General features: G+C 45.3%; 1 protein-coding gene across 2 annotated transcripts in view; it reads left to right on the top strand.

Moving 5' to 3' along the window:
- The window catches only part of PLAAT1 (phospholipase A and acyltransferase 1), a 381,602-nt gene extending 359,601 nt beyond the window's left edge, over nucleotides 1–22,001 (top strand). For both annotated transcript variants that reach the window (XM_068281177.1, XM_068281178.1), the window contains 2 exons: nucleotides 18,869–19,137; nucleotides 21,726–22,001. In XM_068281177.1, coding sequence (XP_068137278.1) covers nucleotides 18,869–19,137; nucleotides 21,726–21,827 — 371 coding nt within the window. In that variant the 3' untranslated portion in view covers nucleotides 21,828–22,001. The remainder of the gene's footprint in view (nucleotides 1–18,868; nucleotides 19,138–21,725) is intronic.
- Nucleotides 22,002–22,728: the final 727 nt, after the last annotated feature.

Genomic DNA, 22,728 nt, shown 5'->3' with positions numbered 1-22,728 from the left:
TCATTGAGCATGGTTTCATGCATTTTGTCTAGTACGCATCTATACACTAGTTGTTGTTGGCGCCATTGGGATGCTATGTATGTCTTGGTGGCGTTAGCTGAAAATTTGACCAGTTTATGATATGCAAAGGGGATGTCCTCGGGTTTGTATCCCAGAAGAAAGATTTGCGGGTCTAGTTGCAATTGGGTCAAGAGAGTTTTATTTAGAGTATTTACTACCTTGGTCCATAGATGCACAACTTTTGGGCACGTCCACCAAGTGTGATACATTGTACCCCTGTCCTGGCACCCTCGAAAACATGTTGGGGGAGTTTCTGGAGAAAAGCTATGTAGTTTAGTTGGAACCAGGTAACTGCGATGTAGTACTCTAAGCGATACCTCCATATTTGTCACCTGTAGGCTTCCCTTAGATAAAGTGTCCATACATTGTGACCAATCCTCCTTCTCAATTATTTTGCCACAATCTTTTTCCCATGCTAGCTGGAATGGGAGTTTCTCTTGTGAGGGTTGTGAGTTGAGGGAGGAATAAAGGGCAGACAGCATACCCCTATATAGGGGATCTGATTTGCAGGTATATTCAAGGTAGGTGCTGTTAGTTGTACGTATTGTGGGGTAATTGGTTCTAGCAAAATGCAGTATTTGGAAGGCTCTGAATATTTCAGTAGATGGGAGTGAAAGTTGTGCCCTCGCAACTGTCACCGAGGGGATGCGACCATCTGTTATTAGATTACCCAGTGTTTTAATATTATTTGTGGTCCACCATCTGAAAAGGGACACCCCATGACCCCCCGGAAAATCTGGATTACCAAATAGTTCTACTAGGTGAGATGTTGGGGATTGTAGGTGGAATTTGAAGCGTGTTTTATTCCATAGTGTTAATGTTAGATAAGTGAATGGCAAGGAGGTTTTAATGGGTGATAGATTTGTAAGGGATGACCATAGAATGCCTTTCCAACTCAGAAGGTGGACCAAAGCATCTTCTAATGCGAGCCATTTAGGTCTGTTGAGTTCAGCATAAATCATGGGCAGGAAGGCTAGCTGTGATGCCAGGTAGTAGTTGTATAAGGATGGAACCGACATTCCTCCTTCTTTTTTATGCATCATCATAATTTTATGTTGGATTCTCGGAGGTTTATGGTTCCAAATAAATTGGAATATGTTTTTCTGTAGTCTTTCTAACATTTTTTTTGTTAGGAGGACTGGAAGCGTTCTAAATAAATACATCAGTTTTGGTAGGAGGGTCATCTTTATTGCTGTGACTCTACCTGCCCATGAGATTTTATGCCCCATCCATTGTTGTAAGAGGTCATCTAGGTGTCTAAACATGGGTACATAGTTCCAGAAGTAAAGTTTGTCTGGGTCAGAGGAGATCTTCACCCCCAGATATTTCAAGTAATGTGGCTGGTATCTAAACTTAAATATACTAGAGATATATTCGCCCATACCCCTTGGGAAGTTGCTAAAGAGAGCTTCTGACTTGTCTTAGTTAAGTTTTAGGCCTGAAATGGATTCAAAACATTTTAGTTCTTTTAGTAAGTTAGGGAGAGTAGTAGTGGGATTAGTTATGGTCAATAGAACGTCATCGGCGAACAACGAGAGTTTAAATTCTTGTGTTCGAATTTTATATCTCTGAATGTTGGTATTATTTCTGATGGCACTGGCTAGTGGTTCCATCATGATGGCAAAGATTGCCGGTGAGAGGGGACAGCCTTGGCGAGTTCCCCGTTGGATTTTAATGGGTTGTACAGAGGGTGCTGGGAGTTTTAAGGAGGCAGAAGGGAAAGAGTATAGTTGATGGATTATATGCATTAGTTCCCCAGATATACCTATATGTCCAAGAACCCGGAACATATAGCTCCACGAGATGGTGCCGAAGGCCTTTTCAATATTCAAGGCCAACGACACCACCTGCGTCCCAGACGTCTTGGCGTGTTGGAGGATGTTTACAATCCTTCTGATGTTGTCTGGGGCTTGACGATAAGGAATGAAACCAACCTGGTCGGGGTTTATTAGTTCAGGGAGAATTATGTTAATTCTAGAGGCCATGATTCCTGTCAGGATCTTGTAGTCTATATTTAATAGAGCTATTGGGCGGTGGTTTTTAGGTTGCAACAGGTCCCTATCAGGTTTGGGACAAATAGTGAGATGAGCTTCTAAGAACTCCTGATGTTGCAGAGGGTTCTTACATATATGATTGTAACAGTTAGTGAGGTGGGGCAGAATTTGCGGGAGGAATTTCTTATAATATAGGGAACTTAGACCATCAGGTCCCGGGGCTTTGTGAAGTTTTAATTTCTTTATTGTCTGTGCTATTTCTGTAGTGGAAAATTCTTCATTCAGTTTTTTGGTTATTTCTGGTTTTAATTTGGGGAGGCCTAGGGGTCTGAGATATTCTTCGATCGGGATTTGTGGGGTTTGTGGGGATTGCGAATATAGATCAGAGTAGTATTTATGAAATACATTGTAAATTTTTACAGGGTTACTAGTGATTCGACCAGAAGTTTCTCTGATTTTGGCTATTACATTCATTTTATGTTGGTTTCTTAATTTGGCTGCTAGCCAGGCATCTGGCTTATTCATATATCTATAGTAACTAGCTTTGGTCATTCTTAAGGCTTTTTCTGTGGAACGGGCTAATAAGATATCAAGTTGTTGTTTTGTGTCACGGATTTGTTTAAGTAAGTACATAAAGGGATCTACTGCATGTATATTTTGTAGGCGACAGAGTCTATACTGTAAGTTTGACAGTTCAGATTTAAATTTTTTATTTCTTTGGGAGGCTAGTTTTATCAGTTGCCCTCTTATAACTGCCTTATGGGCTAACCATAGGGTGGTTGGCGAGATCATCTCTGACCCATTTTCCTGGAAGTATAAGGACAGTTGTTTAGCAATGTGCTTTCTGGAGTCCTGGTTTAGAATGAGAGATTCGTTCAGTCTCCACCATGGGCGTGACAGGGCCTTCATTTTTATGTCAATACAGAGCAGGAGGGTATCGTGATCAGAAACAGAATTAGGGATGTGGCGTAGATATTGAAGCTGAGGGACCACTGAAGTAGTGACCAGAAAGTGGTCGATTTTGGCATATGTGCCATGAGGGCTAGAATAGTGGGTGTAGCTTCTTTTAGTACCATACATTTCTCTCCATGCATCCACCAGGAAGTTTTCTTCCAGTGAGGATTGGAGGCGTTCACGTTGTATTTTAGACAATTTATCCGTTGAAGGATGGGATTTGTCTAAGGTTTCATTTAAGGTCAGGTTGAAGTCGCCACACCATATGAACAGTGTTTCAGGGGGCACCTCTATCTTGGCTGACAATGACATAAAATGCTTGAAGGCCTCCTCTGGTGGGGCGTAAGAATTTATTAGATATACCTTCTGGTCATATAGGGATCCCTTTAAAATTAAGAAGCAGCCCTCTGGGTCTGAGGTCACTGAACTTGTAACCCATGGAGTAGAGTTTTTAACAAGTATAGCCACACCTCTGTGTTTCTTGCTGGCGTTTGCCATGAATACAGTTCTATAATTTTGGTGGAGGAAAGTAGGATAAGATGTGGTGGAGTAGTGTGTCTCTTGGAGACAGATGATGTCTGCTGAATATTGTTTAAGGCTCAAAAATAGCTTCCTTCTCTTAGGGGGAGAGTTTAGACCCCGGGCGTTTAGGGATATAATTTTTAAGGTAGCCATAGGGGATTTTTAGAAAACCTTCTCATGTTTACTGAGGTATGCGTGGATAAGTAGTACCCTTTAAACATATATGAACAAAGAAACAACAAAACATTAACAATAACATAACATTTAAGTAAGATTAGTGCAGTATCATCAGGATATAGTTTATTATACCCTGGACTTGTCAGAAGTGGGAGAAAGAGACACATAAATAGGATCATGTCTCCCACTATATAGCTGACAGGCTTTGAGGCAGCAATAGAGACCTGAGTGGAGCTGGGTCTATGGCTTCTGTTTGTAGCGGGGAGGGAAAGAGGGATAGGAAGATAGGGGATGGGTAAAGAGGGGGTGGGGTACAAGGGGAAGAGGGGGAAGGGGAGCAGGGGGCGGGGAGTAGGGAAAGTGGGGTATTCGGGGTACATATTTTAATCAGCATCTATTAATAAGTAGAGCTACGGAGCTCGACAGTTCAGGTATAGGCCAACCAACAAACACATATGCAGCATGGTCTCCTCCCCCCCCCCCCCCAACCTCACACCCCGTACACATCACTAGTGTAGCATAATTGATAAGTGTCCCACATGCTAGGTGAAAGCATGTATCGGCACGTTAGCATCACTTATATATATGACTCATGCTGGTTCTGGTATTGCTATGAGCCTTAGCTGTGAACATATGTTTCTTCGGTTTCCAGGTTTGTCTTAGGAGACTTCCTCCACATTACAAGGTAGAGTCACTTGTTCCAAGGTTGGTCACTCAGTTGAAAGCTGTAGGTAGGTATATCCATGTGGAATTCTGAATATGGCACAAAAGTACATCATAAGTTCTACATGAGTGAAGTACATGAGTGACTCCCTGAATATATATATGAAGATGGTACTTATAGTGAGGGCTGGGCCGTGTTGGTCGGCAGCTCAAACATGGGGCAAGAATTGTGCAAAAGTTCCTCAAGTGTGAGATGAGGGCTGCGCAAACTTCTCAGGGTTGTGAGATGAAGGTTTGTAATGGCGTTCAGCCGCGCCTAGAGCGGTAGCTTAACAGACTCCACAAGTGCGGGTTCCAGCAGGGGAACGAGGAGGGGGTAGAAAGCGGGAAGACAGGAGGACCTGTATCGGGCTCAAAGGAGACCATGGTGGGCACATCGTGGGTAGGATCATTTACAGTACTCACGTTACCATTAGGTTACGGTGATCGACTTGCGGGGGTAGCTGAACCGGATTGTTGCGTAGGCGACCTCCTAGGAACTGTGTTCCATTCGCGTTCCGGACGCTGTGGTCTTGGCGACTCCGCTGTAGTTGTTGTCGGGGCCTCTACTCTCATCCCTGCTGCTGTTAGTAATCTGCGGCCTTCTTCAGGTGTTGAGACTTGGTGGATAGTGCCCTGTAGTGTGAAGATCAGGGAACAAGGGAATCCCCATCGGTATCTCACGCTGTTTTGTTGCAGGCATGATGAGATAGGTCTCATGATCCTTCGTTTTTGCAGAGTGATGGGCGAGAGGTCCGCAAAGATCTGGACTGTAGACGGAACGTCCGGCAACGGATTGAGGTTTCTGGCAGCGTTTATAATTTGTTCTTTCGTTTCATAATAGTGGCATTTAAGGATCACGTCCCTTGGCAGGTTAGTGTTGCGTGGCTTACCCAAAGCTCGATGAATACGGTCAAGCCGCAGTAGAGAGGAGTCGATCTGAGGTAACAAAATAGATTTAGGGCGGTAGCCCGCAGGTCTGTGAACGACTCTGGTAGGCCTCTGATACGCAGATTGGATCTGCGCGCTCTATTTTCATAGTCCTCTAGTCTGGCCTCCATCTGGAGGAACTTCTTATCATGTTCGTCCAGTCTCCTTTTATCGTCAGCCAAGGCATCCGCATATCCGTCTAGCCTCACCTCAACTGCATGGGTCCTTTCACCGATTTCTTGGATTTGGGCGGTGATATTTGCTACCAGTGGTGCTCAGCAGAGCTCGAATATTCGAGTAGCTCGAATATTCGAGCTCTTTTTCAGCTATTCGAGCTCGGTATTCGAGCTCCGAATAGCTGTAGCTATTCGAATGGGCTATTCGAGTACACTCGAATAGCCCATTCACTATTCGAGCTATTCGAGCAAACCGGCGCTATTCGAGCTCGGTACCGAGCTCGAATAGCGTCATAGCCCAGATTGATGTCCTTAGAGCCAATCAGAGGGCTCCCAGGCCCTCTGACGGCAGCCAATCACAGAGGGGGACCCTGGCCAGCCCCTACCCTATAAATAGCGGCCGCCATGTTAGGTTTCTCCGTGCTTGCCTGAGACTTGTACAGAGAGAGAGTTGCTCCTTTGTGCTTTGGCTTAGCAAGAGCTCTATTGTGGTCATTTACCTAGCGTTTTTGCTCACATACACCTCCTATACACACCTATATTGTTGTTAGTTAGTTAGACATTGTATTTTAGTTAGTAGCTTTTGTGTTACATAGAGAGAGACTCAGACAGCTGCTGCACGCTTACAGCTTTAGGCCTCAGGGCCTGCCTGTGTGGGCAGCTGTTCTCTCCTGTCCTCTGTTTATTTCTCTCATCTATACCAGTATTTCTGCTGTCCTTTACTACTGATTGTATTAGTATTGTAGTTATATACTGTAACTGTACTAGGACACTCACTGTCACTGTTCATAGGCTACTAGCTGCTCCTGCGTGTGTGCACTCACTGTCTGTGTAGTGTGTACACACTACACACACTCTATTTCCTTCTGATAACTGATTGCTTATTGTAATTAGTTAGTTGTACTTACTGTTACTACTTACTGTACTAGGAGTCTAGGACACTCAGTCACTGTTCATAGGCTACTAGCTCCTGCGTGTGTGCACTCACTGTCTGTGTACACACACTACACACACTCTATTTCCTTCTGATAACTGATTGATTATTGTAATTAGTTAGTTGTACTTACTGTTACTACTTACTCTTACTGTACTAGGAGTCTAGGACACTCAGTCACTGTTCATAGGCTACTAGCTCCTGCGTGTGTGCACTCACTGTCTGTGTACACACACTACACACACTCTATTTCCTTCTGATAACTGATTGCTTATTGTAATTAGTTAGTTGTACTTACTGTTACTACTTACTCTTACTGTACTAGGAGTCTAGGACACTCAGTCACTGTTCATAGGCTACTAGCTCCTGTGTGTGTGCACTCACTGTCTGTGTACACACACTACACACACTCTATTTCCTTCTGATAACTGATTGCTTATTGTAATTAGTTAGTTGTACTTACTGTTACTACTTACTCTTACTGTACTAGGAGTCTAGGACACTCAGTCACTGTTCATAGGCTACTAGCTCCTGCGTGTGTGCACTCACTGTCTGTGTACACACACTACACACACTCTATTTCCTTCTGATAACTGATTGATTATTGTAATTAGTTAGTTGTACTTACTGTTACTACTTACTCTTACTGTACTAGGAGTCTAGGACACTCAGTCACTGTTCATAGGCTACTAGCTCCTGCGTGTGTGCACTCACTGTCTGTGTACACACACTACACACACTCTATTTCCTTCTGATAACTGATTGATTATTGTAATTAGTTAGTTTTACTTACTGTTACTACTTACTCTTACTGTACTAGGAGTCTAGGACACTCAGTCACTGTTCATAGGCTACTAGCTCCTGCGTGTGTGCACTCACTGTCTGTGTACACACACTACACACACTCTATTTCCTTCTGATAACTGATTGATTATTGTAATTAGTTAGTTGTACTTACTGTTACTACTTACTCTTACTGTACTAGGAGTCTTGGACACTCAGTCACTGTTCATAGGCTACTAGCTCCTGCGTGTGTGCACTCACTGTCTGTGTACACACACTACACACACTCTATTTCCTTCTGATAACTGATTGATTATTGTAATTAGTTAGTTGTACTTACTGTTACTACTTACTCTTACTGTACTAGGAGTCTAGGACACTCAGTCACTGTTCATAGGCTACTAGCTCCTGAGTGTGTGCACTCACTGTCTGTGTACACACACTACACACACTCTATTTCCTTCTGATAACTGATTGCTTATTGTAATTAGTTAGTTGTACTTACTGTTACTACTTACTCTTACTGTACTAGGAGTCTAGGACACTCAGTCACTGTTCATAGGCTACTAGCTCCTGCGTGTGTGCACTCACTGTCTGTGTACACACACTACACACACTCTATTTCCTTCTGATAACTGATTGATTATTGTAATTAGTTAGTTGTACTTACTGTTACTACTTACTCTTACTGTACTAGGAGTCTAGGACACTCAGTCACTGTTCATAGGCTACTAGCTCCTGCGTGTGTGCACTCACTGTCTGTGTACACACACTACACACACTCTATTTCCTTCTGATAACTGATTGATTATTGTAATTAGTTAGTTGTACTTACTGTTACTACTTACTCTTACTGTACTAGGAGTCTAGGACACTCAGTCACTGTTCATAGGCTACTAGCTCCTGCGTGTGTGCACTCACTGTCTGTGTACACACACTACACACACTCTATTTCCTTCTGATAACTGATTGATTATTGTAATTAGTTAGTTGTACTTACTGTTACTACTTACTCTTACTGTACTAGGAGTCTAGGACACTCAGTCACTGTTCATAGGCTACTAGCTCCTGCGTGTGTGCACTCACTGTCTGTGTACACACACTACACACACTCTATTTCCTTCTGATAACTGATTGCTTATTGTAATTAGTTAGTTGTACTTACTGTTACTACTTACTCTTACTGTACTAGGAGTCTAGGACACTCAGTCACTGTTCATAGGCTACTAGCTCCTGCGTGTGTGCACTCACTGTCTGTGTACACACACTACACACACTCTATTTCCTTCTGATAACTGATTGATTATTGTAATTAGTTAGTTGTACTTACTGTTACTACTTACTCTTACTGTACTAGGAGTCTAGGACACTCAGTCACTGTTCATAGGCTACTAGCTCCTGCGTGTGTGCACTCACTGTCTGTGTACACACACTACACACACTCTATTTCCTTCTGATAACTGATTATTGTAATTAGTTAGTTGTACTTACTGTTACTACTTACTCTTACTGTACTAGGAGTCTAGGACACTCAGTCACTGTTCATAGGCTACTAGCTCCTGCGTGTGTGCACTCACTGTCTGTGTACACACACTACACACACTCTATTTCCTTCTGATAACTGATTGATTATTGTAATTAGTTAGTTGTACTTACTGTTACTACTTACTCTTACTGTACTAGGAGTCTAGGACACTCAGTCACTGTTCATAGGCTACTAGCTCCTGCGTGTGTGCACTCACTGTCTGTGTACACACACTACACACACTCTATTTCCTTCTGATAACTGATTGATTATTGTAATTAGTTAGTTGTACTTACTGACTGTTACTACTTACTTACTGTACTAGGGACACTCACTCAGTCACTGTTCATAGGCTAGCTCCTGCGCGTGTTTGCGCGTGCGTGCACTCACTGTCTGTAGTGTACACACACTAAATTTACTTGTGATTACTACTGATTATTGTAACTGCTAGTTGTACTTCCTGACTGTTACTACTTACTTACTTACTGTACTAGGGACACTCACTCAGTCACCTCACCCACCAACCCACTCCATTAAAGTACCCCACTTTTCACCCGCCCTTTTAAAAAACTTTTGTCTATACGCCCAAAACATCGAAGATGTCTGGAAGTGGCAGCCAGCGCGGTTTGGGCAAGGGGAAGGGCAGCAAGGGAATCAGGAGGAGAGGGAGCAGCATTGTGGCAGGCCGCGGCCGCGCCACCATGCACAGTTCCGCAGCAGCAGCAGCAGCGTCAGTGGCTAACATTCCTCCCATAGCCACTGGCCGTGGACGCCTTGGGCACCGCCCAGCAGGAGCATCTGCAACTCACGCTGCAGAGACACAGCAGCAGCAGCGTGTAGCACCTGCTCCGATTTTCCTCCAGCCGGGTCGGAAACGTCCCATTGAGGAAAAGCATGCAGACACTGTGGTGCAACTCATGACGGAGGATGAGCAGCCCGCCATCAGCTCTGCATCCGAGGCCTCCACCCTCACCACCACCACCACCACCCCTGTTCGCAGCAGCCGCCCAGCAGGGTCTGGGGAGGAGGCCAGTTCACCGTCACAAGTTGGCGACCTGTCACTCAGCAGTATTTTTACCCCAGGCACCATCAGGGTATTGTCTGCTGTTGTTGGCGATTTTGAGGAGGAGATGCTGATGGGCACTTTGGGGGATGAGGGATTGGACAGCAAGACTGTGGCGACAGTCAAGCAGCCCATCCATGCATCAGGAGAGGAGTTTGGGGGGTCATCATCCCAGCAGGACATGTTTCAGGAGGGGGAGGATGATGATGACCCGGTGACAGACAGAGACTGGGTGCCACCACCTCCAGGGGATGTCGTCCTCAGCAGCTCTGAGGAGGAGGAGGAGGATGCTCTTGTGGGCCTTGCAAGGAGGCGCATCATTGCAAGCATTGGCAGCAGTAAGCAGGTCCCACAGCCTGCTGGTGTCTCAGGCTCAGCAGCAGCAGCAGCATCTGCCAGTACCACCACCAGCCGCACCCAAGCCCCCCCCCCCCAACCACCACAGCGAGACAGGCAGCAGCGCTTCCATGCCGTAGGGGGATGTTTCTGTCACCAATCTGGCGATATTTCACCATGCCCACTGTGTACAGCAAGTACGCCACTTGCAACCACTGTCAGCGGAAGTTGAGCAGAGGTGCAGACCCCTTAAAGTTCAGCACCAGCTCGCTCATCAACCACCTTGCTGCAAAACATTTCCACCAGCATGAGGAGTTCCAGAGGCTGAAGGCATCTGGTGCTGGCAGTGGCACCACACCCATCACTGCACAGCCTTCAGCAGCAGCAGCAGCAGCAACATCAGCCACCCGCCCTCCTGCTCCTCCAGCAGCACCAGCAGGAGTGCTCCTCCCCCCTCTGCAACTCCTCCCGCCGACACTGAGGCCTGTTCTGGCAGCCAGTCCTCAGTGGCCTCCTCCGCTGTGTCTGCTGATTCCCGTGCCAGCAAAAGGCCACGCCAGAGCCTTTTGAGCGAGTCCTTCCAGGGGGTGGTTAGGTCTCTGCCTCCCAGCAGCCGTCGCGTGCAGCAGCTGAACGGCTTGCTGGCACGGGCCATGTGCTCCCAACTCCTGCCGTACACGCTCGTGCAGGAGGGGAGAGACATTCGTGCGCTGCTTGCTTGCGCAGCCCCAGACTGGCAGCTCCCCAGCAGACACTTTTTCTCCCGCAAGGCCATTCCTGCACTGCACCGCTTTGTGATGGCCAATGTGGAGCGAGGGCTGGAGCACGCGGTTGGTGAAAGGGTCCACGTCACCATGGACTCCTGGAGCAGCCGCTTCGGGACAGGCCGCTACCTGTCCTTCACTGTCCACTGGGTCAGCTTGGTGGAAGGGGGTGAGGATGGGAGAGCAGCAGCGGGCACAGCAGCAGCAGCAACACAGTGGGTGGTGCCACCCCGCAGGGTCAGGGGAACTGCAGCAGGTTCCTCCAATCCTCTGCCATCCTCCGGCACACCTGGCCAAACCCCCCGCCTCAGCAGCAGCGTGAAGGCCCGCCACTGCCAAGCGCTGCTGCACTTGGTCAGCCTTGGGAAGACCAAGCTGACGGCAACCCATGTGTTGGCCAAACTCCAGGAGCAGGAGAGGATTTGGCTGACCCCCAGAGGCCTCAGAGTCGGAGAGGTGGTGGCCGACAATGGGGCCAATCTGGTTGCCGCAATAGACAGGGGAAACCTGACCCACATCCCCTGTCTTGCCCACGTGCTGAACCTGGTGGTGCAGAAGTTCTTGCGCACCTACCAGGGGATGGGCGAACTGCTGGAAATGGCAAGGAACGTTGTGCGTCACTTCCGGCGCTCGGCTGCAGCCTGTGCGAGCCTGGAAGACGTGCAAAAGGAGCTGGAGCTGCCACGCCATCGGCTGATCCTTGACGTTCCGACTCACTGGAACTCCACCCTGGCGATGTTGGAGCGTCTGGTTGAACAGAAGCACGCTGTCAACCAGTACCTTGCCCTGGCCACTGTTTCCGCCACTCAGAGAAGGGACAAGACCAGCAACATCCCGTCCATCGTCCCCGATGATGACTGGAGGCACATGCAGCAGGTGTGCTTAGTGCTGGCTCCCTTTCTGCAGGCCACTAACATGGTGAGCAGGGACCATGCTATGGTCTGCGAGTGGGTGCCCCTGGTTTGTCTGCTGAACAGGGCCCTCGATGCTTTGCTGGAACAGGGAGCGGCAGCCTTGGACCAGCAGGAGCGGCAAGCAGCTGCACAGTCCAGCTCTGAGGGGGAGGAGGAGGAGGACTTGGTGGAGGTCCCTGACCTTGCTGCTGATGAGGGGGAGCAGCACAGTGCAGCTGAGTTGGTGCGGGGGTGGAGAGAGGATGAGGCTGACGAGGCAGAGGAGGAGGATGAGGACAGCAGCACTGCCGTCGATGTATATAAAACAGATAAAACTGCGCTTAGGACTATAAGAACATCCACACAATAACGTGGGTCGCGTACACACTATTGCTGTGATAGACAATATAAACAGGGTTATTTTCAAATGTCCGCGCTCACAGTTAGAAGAACTACATAGGGATTAAATGACCTCAAAAATGGGACAAACCCAAACCAGTCCAAAAAGTCCTGCGCTGGAGTCCGCCGTGTACTGAAGCCTTTACTCCTTGCAGCCAGAAACTTTCACGTCAGGTGCATGTAAAAAGCATAAAAAGAAAGGACATAGCGTAAATCTGCATACACTGTTGTCAATTCCAACACCACATCCCAGTGTTTAAAACTCCGTCACCTCAGCCCACTCACAGGTGCCAGGACACCCCCCCACGTGCCCGCACTCACCCTAGTAACCTCCTGTATCCCGGAGGTAGGTGTATCAGCTTAGGGGGTTAATACTCATGTAGCAGGTTCAGCTTGATATCCTCCAACCAACAGTCACTGAAACTTCAGGGAACTCACCCCACCACCTCTAAACTGAATGCCAACTGCAACAGTTGCAGTTGGCATTCAGTTTAGAGGTGGTGGGGTGAGTTCCCTGAAGTTTCAGTGACTGTTGGTTGGAGGATATCAAGCTGAACCTGCTACATGAGTATTAACCCCCTAAGCTGATACACCTACCTCCGGGATACAGGAGGTTACTAGGGTGAGTGCGGGCACGTGGGGGGGTGTCCTGGCACCTGTGAGTGGGCTGAGGTGACGGAGTTTTAAACACTGGGATGTGGTGTTGGAATTGACAACAGTGTATGCAGATTTACGCTATGTCCTTTCTTTTTACTGCCGTCGATGTGCCAGCAGACGTGGCCCGCCTCTTCCCAATGGCAGCGCACATGCTGAGGTGCCTGCACAGGGATCCCAGGGTGATCCAGATGAAGCAGAGGGAGGACATCTGGATCAGCATGATGTTGGACCGACGCCTTAAGGGGAAGTAGAGCCAGTTCCTGCCGCCTGCAGGAGGAGAAATAGCACAACAAATAAGGAGCTTGCAGCAGGCCCTTGTTGAGCGCTTGGAGGAAGCCTTCCCCCAGCCTTCCACCCCCACTGTCCAGCAGCCAGCACAGAGGCAGCAGCAGGTGCCTGCATCCAGCAGCAAGCGCCCCACAGACCTACTGTCTCTCAGCCACGAGCTCTACAGGACTGTAGAGGCTCCGGCAGCAGTGACTAGAGAGGAGGTGCATGCAGCAACATCCTCCTCCGGTCACAGCCAGCGCCTGACCCGCATGGTGGCTGACTACATGGGGTCCTACAGCGGGCTTGACAGCGATGCCCCTGTTGATCCCATGGAGTATTGGGTCAAGCGCCTGGAGATCTGGAGCGAGCTGGCGCAGTACGCCCTGGAAGTGCTGTCCTGCCCCCCTTCCAGCGTGCTGTCCGAGCGCTGCTTCAGTGCAGCTGGTGGCGTGGTCACCGAGAAACGCTCACGTCTGTCTCACAAGTCTGTGGACAGACTGACGTTTCTCAAGATGAACCAGGCGTGGGTGGAAGGCGAGTTCCTGGCCCCTGTTGTCGGCGAGAGGGGGACATGAACTGGCTGCCGGAACTTAGAACCATCGTTAATGTGCCTTACCACCCTTTACCACCTCCTGGCTCCTGCTCACTAAGCCAGCCTGGTTCACTTTGACTATTACGTTGCCTGCAGCCACACATTTTACACCTACAGTGGGCTGCTGTGTACTGCCCTTCTGCTGTCTGTCTGTGTTTCCCACTGCCAGGGTACACAGAATTACCTTCTGCTGCCACTCTGCCACCAGCTATTACGTCAAACAATAGCTATATTGGTTGTAAAACCAAAACTAAAAAAACCATTAAAAAAAAAAAGGTTTAATTTTTCTGAGCTGCCCGGGTTGAAAACTGTGTTGTCCCAGTTGTGTATTGGACACGATGTGGGCTGCACGACCGCTGTCTGGGACCTCCTGTTGTGTTTATTTACAGCCCTGGTATCACCGCTAGGTACCAGGGCTATTATGTCACGCTGCCTACCTGCTGCCACACTCACACTGCTCCTCCTCCATTCCTCCTCCTGCTGCTGCTGCTGTCTGTCTGTGTTTCCCACTGCCAGGGTACACAGAATTACCTTCTGCTGCCACTCTGCCACCAGCTATTACGTCAAATAATAGCTATATCTGTGTAATTGGTTGTAAAACCAAAACCAAAAAACCATTAAAAAAAAAAAGGTTTAATTTTTCTGAGGTGCCCGGGTTGAAAACTGTGTTGTCCCAGTTGTGTATTGGACACGATGTGGGCTGCACGACCGCTGTCTGGGACCTCCTGTTGTGTTTATTTACAGCCCTGGTATCACCGCTAGGTACCAGGGCTATTATGTCACGCTGCCTACCTGCTGCCACACTCACACTGCTCCTCCTCCATTCCTCCTCCTGCTGCTGCTGCTGTCTGTCTGTGTTTCCCACTGCCAGGGTACACAGAATTACCTTCTGCTGCCACTCTGCCACCAGCTATTACGTCAAATAATAGCTATATCTGTGTAATTGGTTGTAAAACCAAAACTAAAAAAAACATTAAAAAAAAAAGGTTTAATTTTTCTGAGGTGCCCGGGTTGAAAACTGTGTTGTCCCAGTTGTGTATTGGACACAATGTGGGCTGCACGACCGCTGTCTGGGACCTCCTGTTGTGTTTATTTACAGCCCTGGTATCACCGCTAGGTACCAGGGCTATTATGTCACGCTGCCTACCTGCTGCCACACTCACACTGCTCCTCCTCCATTCCTCCTCCTGCTGCTGCTGCTGTCTGTCTGTTTTTCCCACTGCCAGGGTACACAGAATTACCTTCTGCTGCCACTCTGCCACCAGCTATTACGTCAAATAATAGCTATATCTGTGTAATTGGTTGTAAAACCAAAACTAAAAAAAACATTAAAAAAAAAAGGTTTAATTTTTCTGAGGTGCCCGGGTTGAAAACTGTGTTGTCCCAGTTGTGTATTGGACACAATGTGGGCTGCACGACCGCTGTCTGGGACCTCCTGTTGTGTTTATTTACAGCCCTGGTATCACCGCTAGGTACCAGGGCTATTATGTCACGCTGCCTACCTGCTGCCACACTCACACTGCTCCTCCTCCATTCCTCCTCCTGCTGCTGCTGCTGTCTGTCTGTTTTTCCCACTGCCAGGGTACACAGAATTACCTTCTGCTGCTACTCTGCCACCAGCTATTACGTCAAATAATAGCTATATCTGTGTAATTGGTTGTAAAACCAAAACCAAAAAACCATTAAAAAAAAAAAGGTTTAATTTTTCTGAGGTGCCCGGGTTGAAAACTGTGTTGTCCCAGTTGTGTATTGGACACGATGTGGGCTGCACGACCGCTGTCTGGGACCTCCTGTTGTGTTTATTTACAGCCCTGGTATCACCGCTAGGTACCAGGGCTATTATGTCACGCTGCCTACCTGCTGCCACACTCACACTGCTCCTCCTCCATTCCTCCTCCTGCTGCTGTTGCTGTCTGTTTGTGTTTCCCACTGCCAGGGTACACAGAATTACCTTCTGCTGCCACTCTGCCACCAGCTATTACGTCAAATAATAGCTATATCTGTGTAATTGGTTGTAAAACCAAAACTAAAAAAACCATTAAAAAAAAAAAAAAGGTTTAATTTTTCTGAGGTGCCCGGGTTGAAAACTGTGTTGTCCCAGTTGTGTATTGGACACGATGTGGGCTGCACGACCGCTGTCTGGGACCTCCTGTTGTGTTTATTTACAGCCCTGGTATCACCGCTAGGTACCAGGGCTATTATGTCACGCTGCCTACCTGCTGCCACACTCACACTGCTCCTCCTCCATTCCTCCTCCTGCTGCTGCTGCTGTCTGTCTGTGTTTCCCACTGCCAGGGTACACAGAATTACCTTCTGCTGCCACTATGCCACCAGCTATTACGTCAAACAATAGCTATATCTGTGTAATTGGTTGTAAAACCAAAACCAAAAAACCATTAAAAAAAAAAAAGGTTTAATTTTTCTGAGGTGCCCGGGTTGAAAGCTGTGTTGTCCCAGTTGTGTATTGGACACGATGTGGGCTGCACGACCGCTGTCTGGGACCTCCTGTTGTGTTTATTTACAGCCCTGGTATCACCGCTAGGTACCAGGGCTATTATGTCACGCTGCCTGCCTCATTGACTGCCTGCTGCCACACACTCATCCTCCTTCTCCTGCTGCTGAATTTACCTCCTGCTGTCTGTGTGTTTCCACTGCCAGGGAGCACATACAATGGCGCTTCCAACATGCGTGCGCCCACCAGCTATTTGTTACGCTCAAAAATAGCTGCATTTCTTTAAAAAAAAAATGGAAAGAGAAATAAGTGAAGATGAAGAAGAAGATGAAGAAGAAGATGAAGAAGAAGATGAAGATGAAGAAGAAGATGAAGAAGAAGATGAAGAAGAAGATGAAGAAGAAGATGAAGAAGAAGATGAAGAAGAAGATGAAGATGAAGATGAAGATGAAGATGAAGATGAAGATGAAGAAGAAGATGAAGAAGAAGAAGAAGATGAAGAAGAAGATGAAGAAGAAGATGAAGATGAAGAAGAAGATGAAGAAGAAGATGATGAAGAAGAAGATGAAGAAGAAGATGAAGATGAAGAAGAAGATGAAGAAGAAGATGAAGAAGAAGATGAAGAAGAAGATGAAGATGAAGAAGAAGATGAAGATGAAGAAGAAGATGAAGAAGAAGATGAAGAAGAAGATGAAGAAGATGAAGAAGAAGAAGATGAAGAAGAAGAAGATGAAGAAGAAGAAGATGAAGAAGAAGAAGATGAAGAAGAAGAAGATGAAGAAGAAGAAGATGAAGAAGAAGAAGATGAAGAAGAAGAAGATGAAGAAGAAGAAGATGAAGAAGAAGAAGATGAAGAAGAAGAAGATGAAGATGAAGAAGAAGAAGATGAAGAAGAAGAAGATGAAGAAGAAGAAGATAAAGAAGAAGAAGATAAAGAAGAAGAAGATAAAGAAGATGAAGAAGAAGATGAAGAAGAAGAAGATGAAGAAGAAGATGAAGAAGAAGATGAAGAAGAAGATGAAGAAGAAGAAGAAGATGAAGAAGAAGATGAAGAAGAAGATGATGAAGAAGATGAAGAAGAAGATGAAGAAGAAGATGAAGAAGAAGATGAAGATGAAGATGAAGAAGAAGAAGAAGAAGAAGAAGAAGAAGAAGAAGAAGAAGAAGAAGAAGAAGAAGAAGAAGAAGAAGAAGAAGAAGAAGATTAGAAGATGAAGAAGAAGAAGAAGAAGAAAAAGAAGAAGACAATATAGAAGAAGAAGATATAGAAGAAGATATAGAAGAAGAAGATATAGAAGATAAAAAAGAAGAAGAAAAAGAAGAAGAAGAAGAAGTATATACAGTACTGAACAAAATTCTGGACACAACTTCTCTTTCCACCTTTTTTTTTTTAAAGGAACATCCCCACATAATCACTTGCTGTTGTTACTTGGAAAAAAAGATGTTTCTTGCATCATTCACCCTCAAAACAAGTGTTGGAAGCTATTTAAGGCCAATTCGAATAGTCAGCTCGAATAATGAGCTCGAATACCGACTCGAATAGTCAGCTCGAAGTCCGAGGTCGAATCGAATAGTAAAAATTATTCGACTCGAATATTCGACTGACCTCGAATAATTTACTATTCGAATTCGACCAAACTCGAATTTTAAAAAGGGGTATTTGAGCACCACTGTTTGCTACTGCTGCACCTAATTCCTGCTTCAGGATCCTATGCAGCATGGCGACAATATCTGGTTGAGGTGATGCCGGTGGGCTTGGAGAGGATTGCTGGCTAAAGCGTTCGGATTGTGGGGATAACGAAGCGCTTGGTGAGCCTGGCTGGCTTGCCTGTCCTAGAGAGGCTTGCGATGAGGAGGCCTGTTCTGAGGCGTCAGCGGCCATCTTGGACGCCTGGTCTCTCTTCAGCTGCCGAGAGAAGGCTTTCTTAATCGGTTCCTGTTTGGAGTTGTCCCCTCGTTTCTTTCCTCTTTTGCGGCTGGACCTGTCCCCCATCTCACGGGGATGGTGCTGGCTATTGTTAGCTTATGTGCTGGCTGTGGTAGCACCCGTTCGCTCCACTCAGACACGGAGCTCAGGCGTGTTGCATCCGCTCACGCTGGCGCCGCGCATGCGCCTCTAGATTTTTTTTATTATTTAATTAAGTCATTGTATTTTGTCCCTAAACAGTATCAACATTCATTCTTCTAGCAAGCAAGAAAATACCTAGAATAAATTTGACAGAACCCTTTCACCTACTTTTTAGCAATTTTTCTATTGCAGAGTGAAGAAAATGTATTTTAATTAGTTCATGCAAAATCGTAATTTTAAAATGTCCTAGTTATGCACTTTTCAGTGCAAAACAGATGTTTTAAAGTTATTCATTTTGCTGCAGGGAGGATCAGAATACAACTGTGGGTGCCGCGGGGAAGGGGAGTCGTACACATACATGTACACATGCGCCCGCTTTCAGACGCCAATGGATGGTAGGGAAGAGGTTAAACAAAAGATGAAAACTTATCACCCAGGAGAAAATGTGAATTGGATTGGGACAACGAGTTAGATAGAGTCCTCCATCTAATTTGGAACTATTCAGACTTCTTGGCCATTTGTTGAAAACAAAACACAAAAAACAGAGCACTAAACACAAAAAACCTGATCACCAGCCAAGCTGTGATTTAACAATATGTTATTATTTCACCCAACAGAAGAGACCAGTGCTGCTTCCTTTTCAAGTGCAAAGTCTGTCTTCAGTAGAAAAGCTCTTGTAAAGATGCAGCTCCTCAAAGATGTGGTTGGAAATGACACATACAACGTCAACAATAAGTATGATGATAAATACACCCCTCTTCCAGCTGAAGAAATTATCCAACGGGCTGAAATTCTTATAGGTCAAGAAATATGTTATGACCTTCTAGGGAATAACTGTGAGCATTTTGTAACGCTGCTTCGTTATGGAGAAGGTGTATCTGAACAGGTAATGTACCCTTATCTTCTCAAAGGTGATTATTCATGACTGCTTACAGTAATTTTGTTCTTAAAGAAAAATTGTCAGAAATGTACAATAGAAACTAAGCATGTGATAACATCATCTAATTAGATGGTTTATTCAGTACAGTGCATGCCAAAATATAAAAAACCAGAGTTCTTCTTGAAGTTATGTGCAAAGTTTGACTTTACTTTTGAAAGTACTTTCTGCCCTTGAATGTGATAAAATGGCTTCTCAACTGTTTACTTTCACTTCAGGACTTCTGCCTTTTCAACCAGTGGATTTTTTTGACATGTTATTTTCTTATTGAACTTATTCGTGACCTGATTTTGTAGGAATGCTAAAATAGAAAAGAACCTTCTTCAAATTGTTGCCACAAAGTATAAAGCTGAAAAGCACTTTTCACAAAGCCACTGTAGGCTGCAGTAGTCAAAACATGGAAGGCAATTTAACCACTTGAGGACCAGTCGTAAACACTCCTAAAGACCAGGCACATTTTTATTAAAATGGCCACTGCAGCTTTAAGGCCAAGCACAGCACAGCACACAAGTGATTCCCCCACTTTTCCCCCCACCAACAGAGCTCTTTGTTGGTGGGGTTTGATCGCCCCCCAGTTGTGTATTTATTTTTAAATAAATATTTGAGTGTTTTTGTGTCTTTTTTTTACTCTTTGTCCTTTTTGTTTGTTTAACAAACCCCTCCCTCCCCCCAGCCGGCCAATCATGGCGATCTGCTGTCATAGGCTTTTGCCTATAAGAGTCGATCACTCTCTTGTCCCCAGTACAGCGCTGCTGCTGATCGCAACGCTGTACTTAGTGAAAAGATGGCGGAGACTGAAGGCGGGGCGGAGCTCCGCCGCCCGAGTAGGAGATGCGCGCGCAATCTCCTGCAAATCCCAGCCTCAGGACTTGACGCCCATTGGCATTAGACGGTCCTGGGGCTGCCGCCGTGGCCACACCCATCAGCGTTAGGCGGTCCCAGGAGGGTTAATAAGCAGCAGTGATATCTTGTAGGTATCAGGAGTCATGTCTGGCTGCTGCTTTGGTTGTGTATGGCCTGACTGAAGTGAATAGAGAATGCGTGTGCACATTACCCTATTGATTATCAGCCATTCCAATACTCAGTTGCTGGACCATACTCACATTTATCAAATAAATGTGTGTGCGGCCTTGCAGTTAAATGGCAGGAGATTACTTTTTTGACAGGACTGTCAAACAAACAAAAAAGAATGCCCTTTCCCTTCGCTAAAGCTCTTTTGTCCTAATTTTATGGGTGGACAACAAGGTGTCCACTCTTACCTTGCCGCACTAGAGTACAAGGTTGCCAGCAGATGATCTGCATAGAGTTTGAATTTTTTTCTCCCTATTTGTTTTGATTTCCAGATACTGAGGTTCCATAGGTCCAGTTTTGTGTGTTTGGTTGAGCCATGGTTGCCTATAGATTATTTCCAGTAAGCAATAACATGATTGATGCTTGACTGGGGCATTTTTGGAATAGCAGAATTTTGCCTAATGGACTAGTTACAAAGGTGACATCCCATGGCACTGCTACAAGAAAAGTCCTCCAGCAAGTTCCAATCTACTAAACATAATTGACTAAAGAAAGTACATGAATGAATACGTGTTTTCATGGCACGGTTGTCAGTGAATGGGATGCTTTCTGTCCTTTAAAAACATGTTTATCTCACGCAAGGAAATCTTTATTGAGGTAAACCATCATTATTATGTTTCAGACAATTTTTTATTTTTGTATCCTTTTAATAATAATCCTAACATTTGAATAGTGCTTTTCTCCCATTGGACTCAAATCGTTTATGAGCTACAGCCACTAAGGGCACACTCAAGGGGCCACCCTGCAGTGTTAGGAAGTCTTTCCCAATGACTCCTTACTGTATAGGCACTGCCCCTAGCCAGGATTCAAACCCTGGGCACCCATGGCAAAGGCAGAGCCCTTAACCAGTACACTATCCAGCCACTACAATTTAATGGGTGCCTCTTTCATCCCAGTATACATTCATTAGGTTAAACAGGAAGAAAAAAAAAACTACAACACTGTCCTGCACCCTCACATATCCCACCCTCAATTATCCCTACTCAAGAAGAATAAACCAAATGAAAATGTTATTTGTATTTTGCCCTGGGGAGCGCTGCAAACATATGTTATGTGATAACACATATAAATTACATTGAAAGCATGGTGGCATTGGGGATATCATTGTAGCCTTGTATCTACTCCCTCTGTTGAGTGGGTTTCCTGTAGGAACTCTGGTTTCTTCCCAGATTTCAGAATCCTACTGGTAAGTCAATTAGCTCTACCTATAATTTGTATTGGCATGTAATAGGGACTATGACTAATTAGACTATGACTATGGTAGGGAATCAGATTTTGAGCATTACTGAGAGACAATTAGTGATATGGCTACAGACTCTACTAAGTGTTGCAGAAGATGATAGCACTATTAAAATACAAAATAATAATATATTTTTTTTGCCAAGATTAAAATAAGACACTTTATCATTGCTTTTAATATCAAGGCATGAACTTATACAATTTTATGAATTTGTATTGTCTTGCAGGCAAACAGAGCTATAAATGCTATTGGATTTGTAACAGCAGCTGCTGGTGCTTTCTCAATTCTTGGAATGTTTCAGAATAAGTCAAGGCAAGGACAATATTGATCTGAGGAAAACGGACATCTCTCCATACTCACCGAGAGCTACAAGAAAATGAGACCTGGAACGAAACAAACCAAACTGCTCATACTAATACATTTATGTATTAGTTGTGGTGTAAAAATTAGAGACCTCCAAACTGTCATAATTGAAAATTAAAAATTGTACCTCCTATGATAAGTGTATGTGTTATGATTTGTGGTATTATTATTATTAATATTGTTGTTATTATTAGTATTATTATTGTTGTTATTATCATTATTCATTTTCTTTGTGCTTTTCCATGAGTTTGAGGTATGCAGGTTTTTTATTTTTTTTTTGTTTTGTCTCTTTATTTATTCTGCTTAGTTACTTTAAATATTCCAGAACTTGGTTACTGTAATGGTAACACATTTGCTTACTACAGCTTCTCCATACAAAACTTGCCATTCTCACTAGTAGATGCTAATAGTAGTAGGGAGAATTCAAAAGAAGCAGGTAGCCTGCACTTGTTAAACAGCAATCAATACACAAATCAAAATACATTTTGCGGCTAACTTACTAGAAAACCCAAGCACATCCATTTTTGTACTGCACTATATCCAGATATTACAATAAAAAAAGTTACACATTGCATTCTGAGACAATCCAAGGTATTTCTGTGACTTAGGCAGGACCGGATTTACCAAAAAGCACTGTAGGCACATGACTATAGACGCCTGATAATGGAAAGGTGGCTCACTACCCTTCCTAAGCCCCTACTTTCCTCCTTCCCTATGCAGAGTCCTGATGAGAGTGTAAATAGCTGGTTAGTTACCCAGCTCTCTGAATTACACTGACAAGATCTCCCTTCAGTCAGGGGCACCTCTAGCTACTTAATACTAGGGAAACCTCTGCCTACCTAACACTAAGAGGCACCTGTAGCTAC

This window comes from Hyperolius riggenbachi, chromosome 4, assembly GCF_040937935.1.
Source record: "Hyperolius riggenbachi isolate aHypRig1 chromosome 4, aHypRig1.pri, whole genome shotgun sequence".
In the NCBI taxonomy this organism is placed as follows: Eukaryota; Metazoa; Chordata; class Amphibia; order Anura; family Hyperoliidae; genus Hyperolius; species Hyperolius riggenbachi.
Note: the sequence above shows the minus strand (reverse complement) of the source record. Positions and strands in the feature narration are given on the sequence as shown.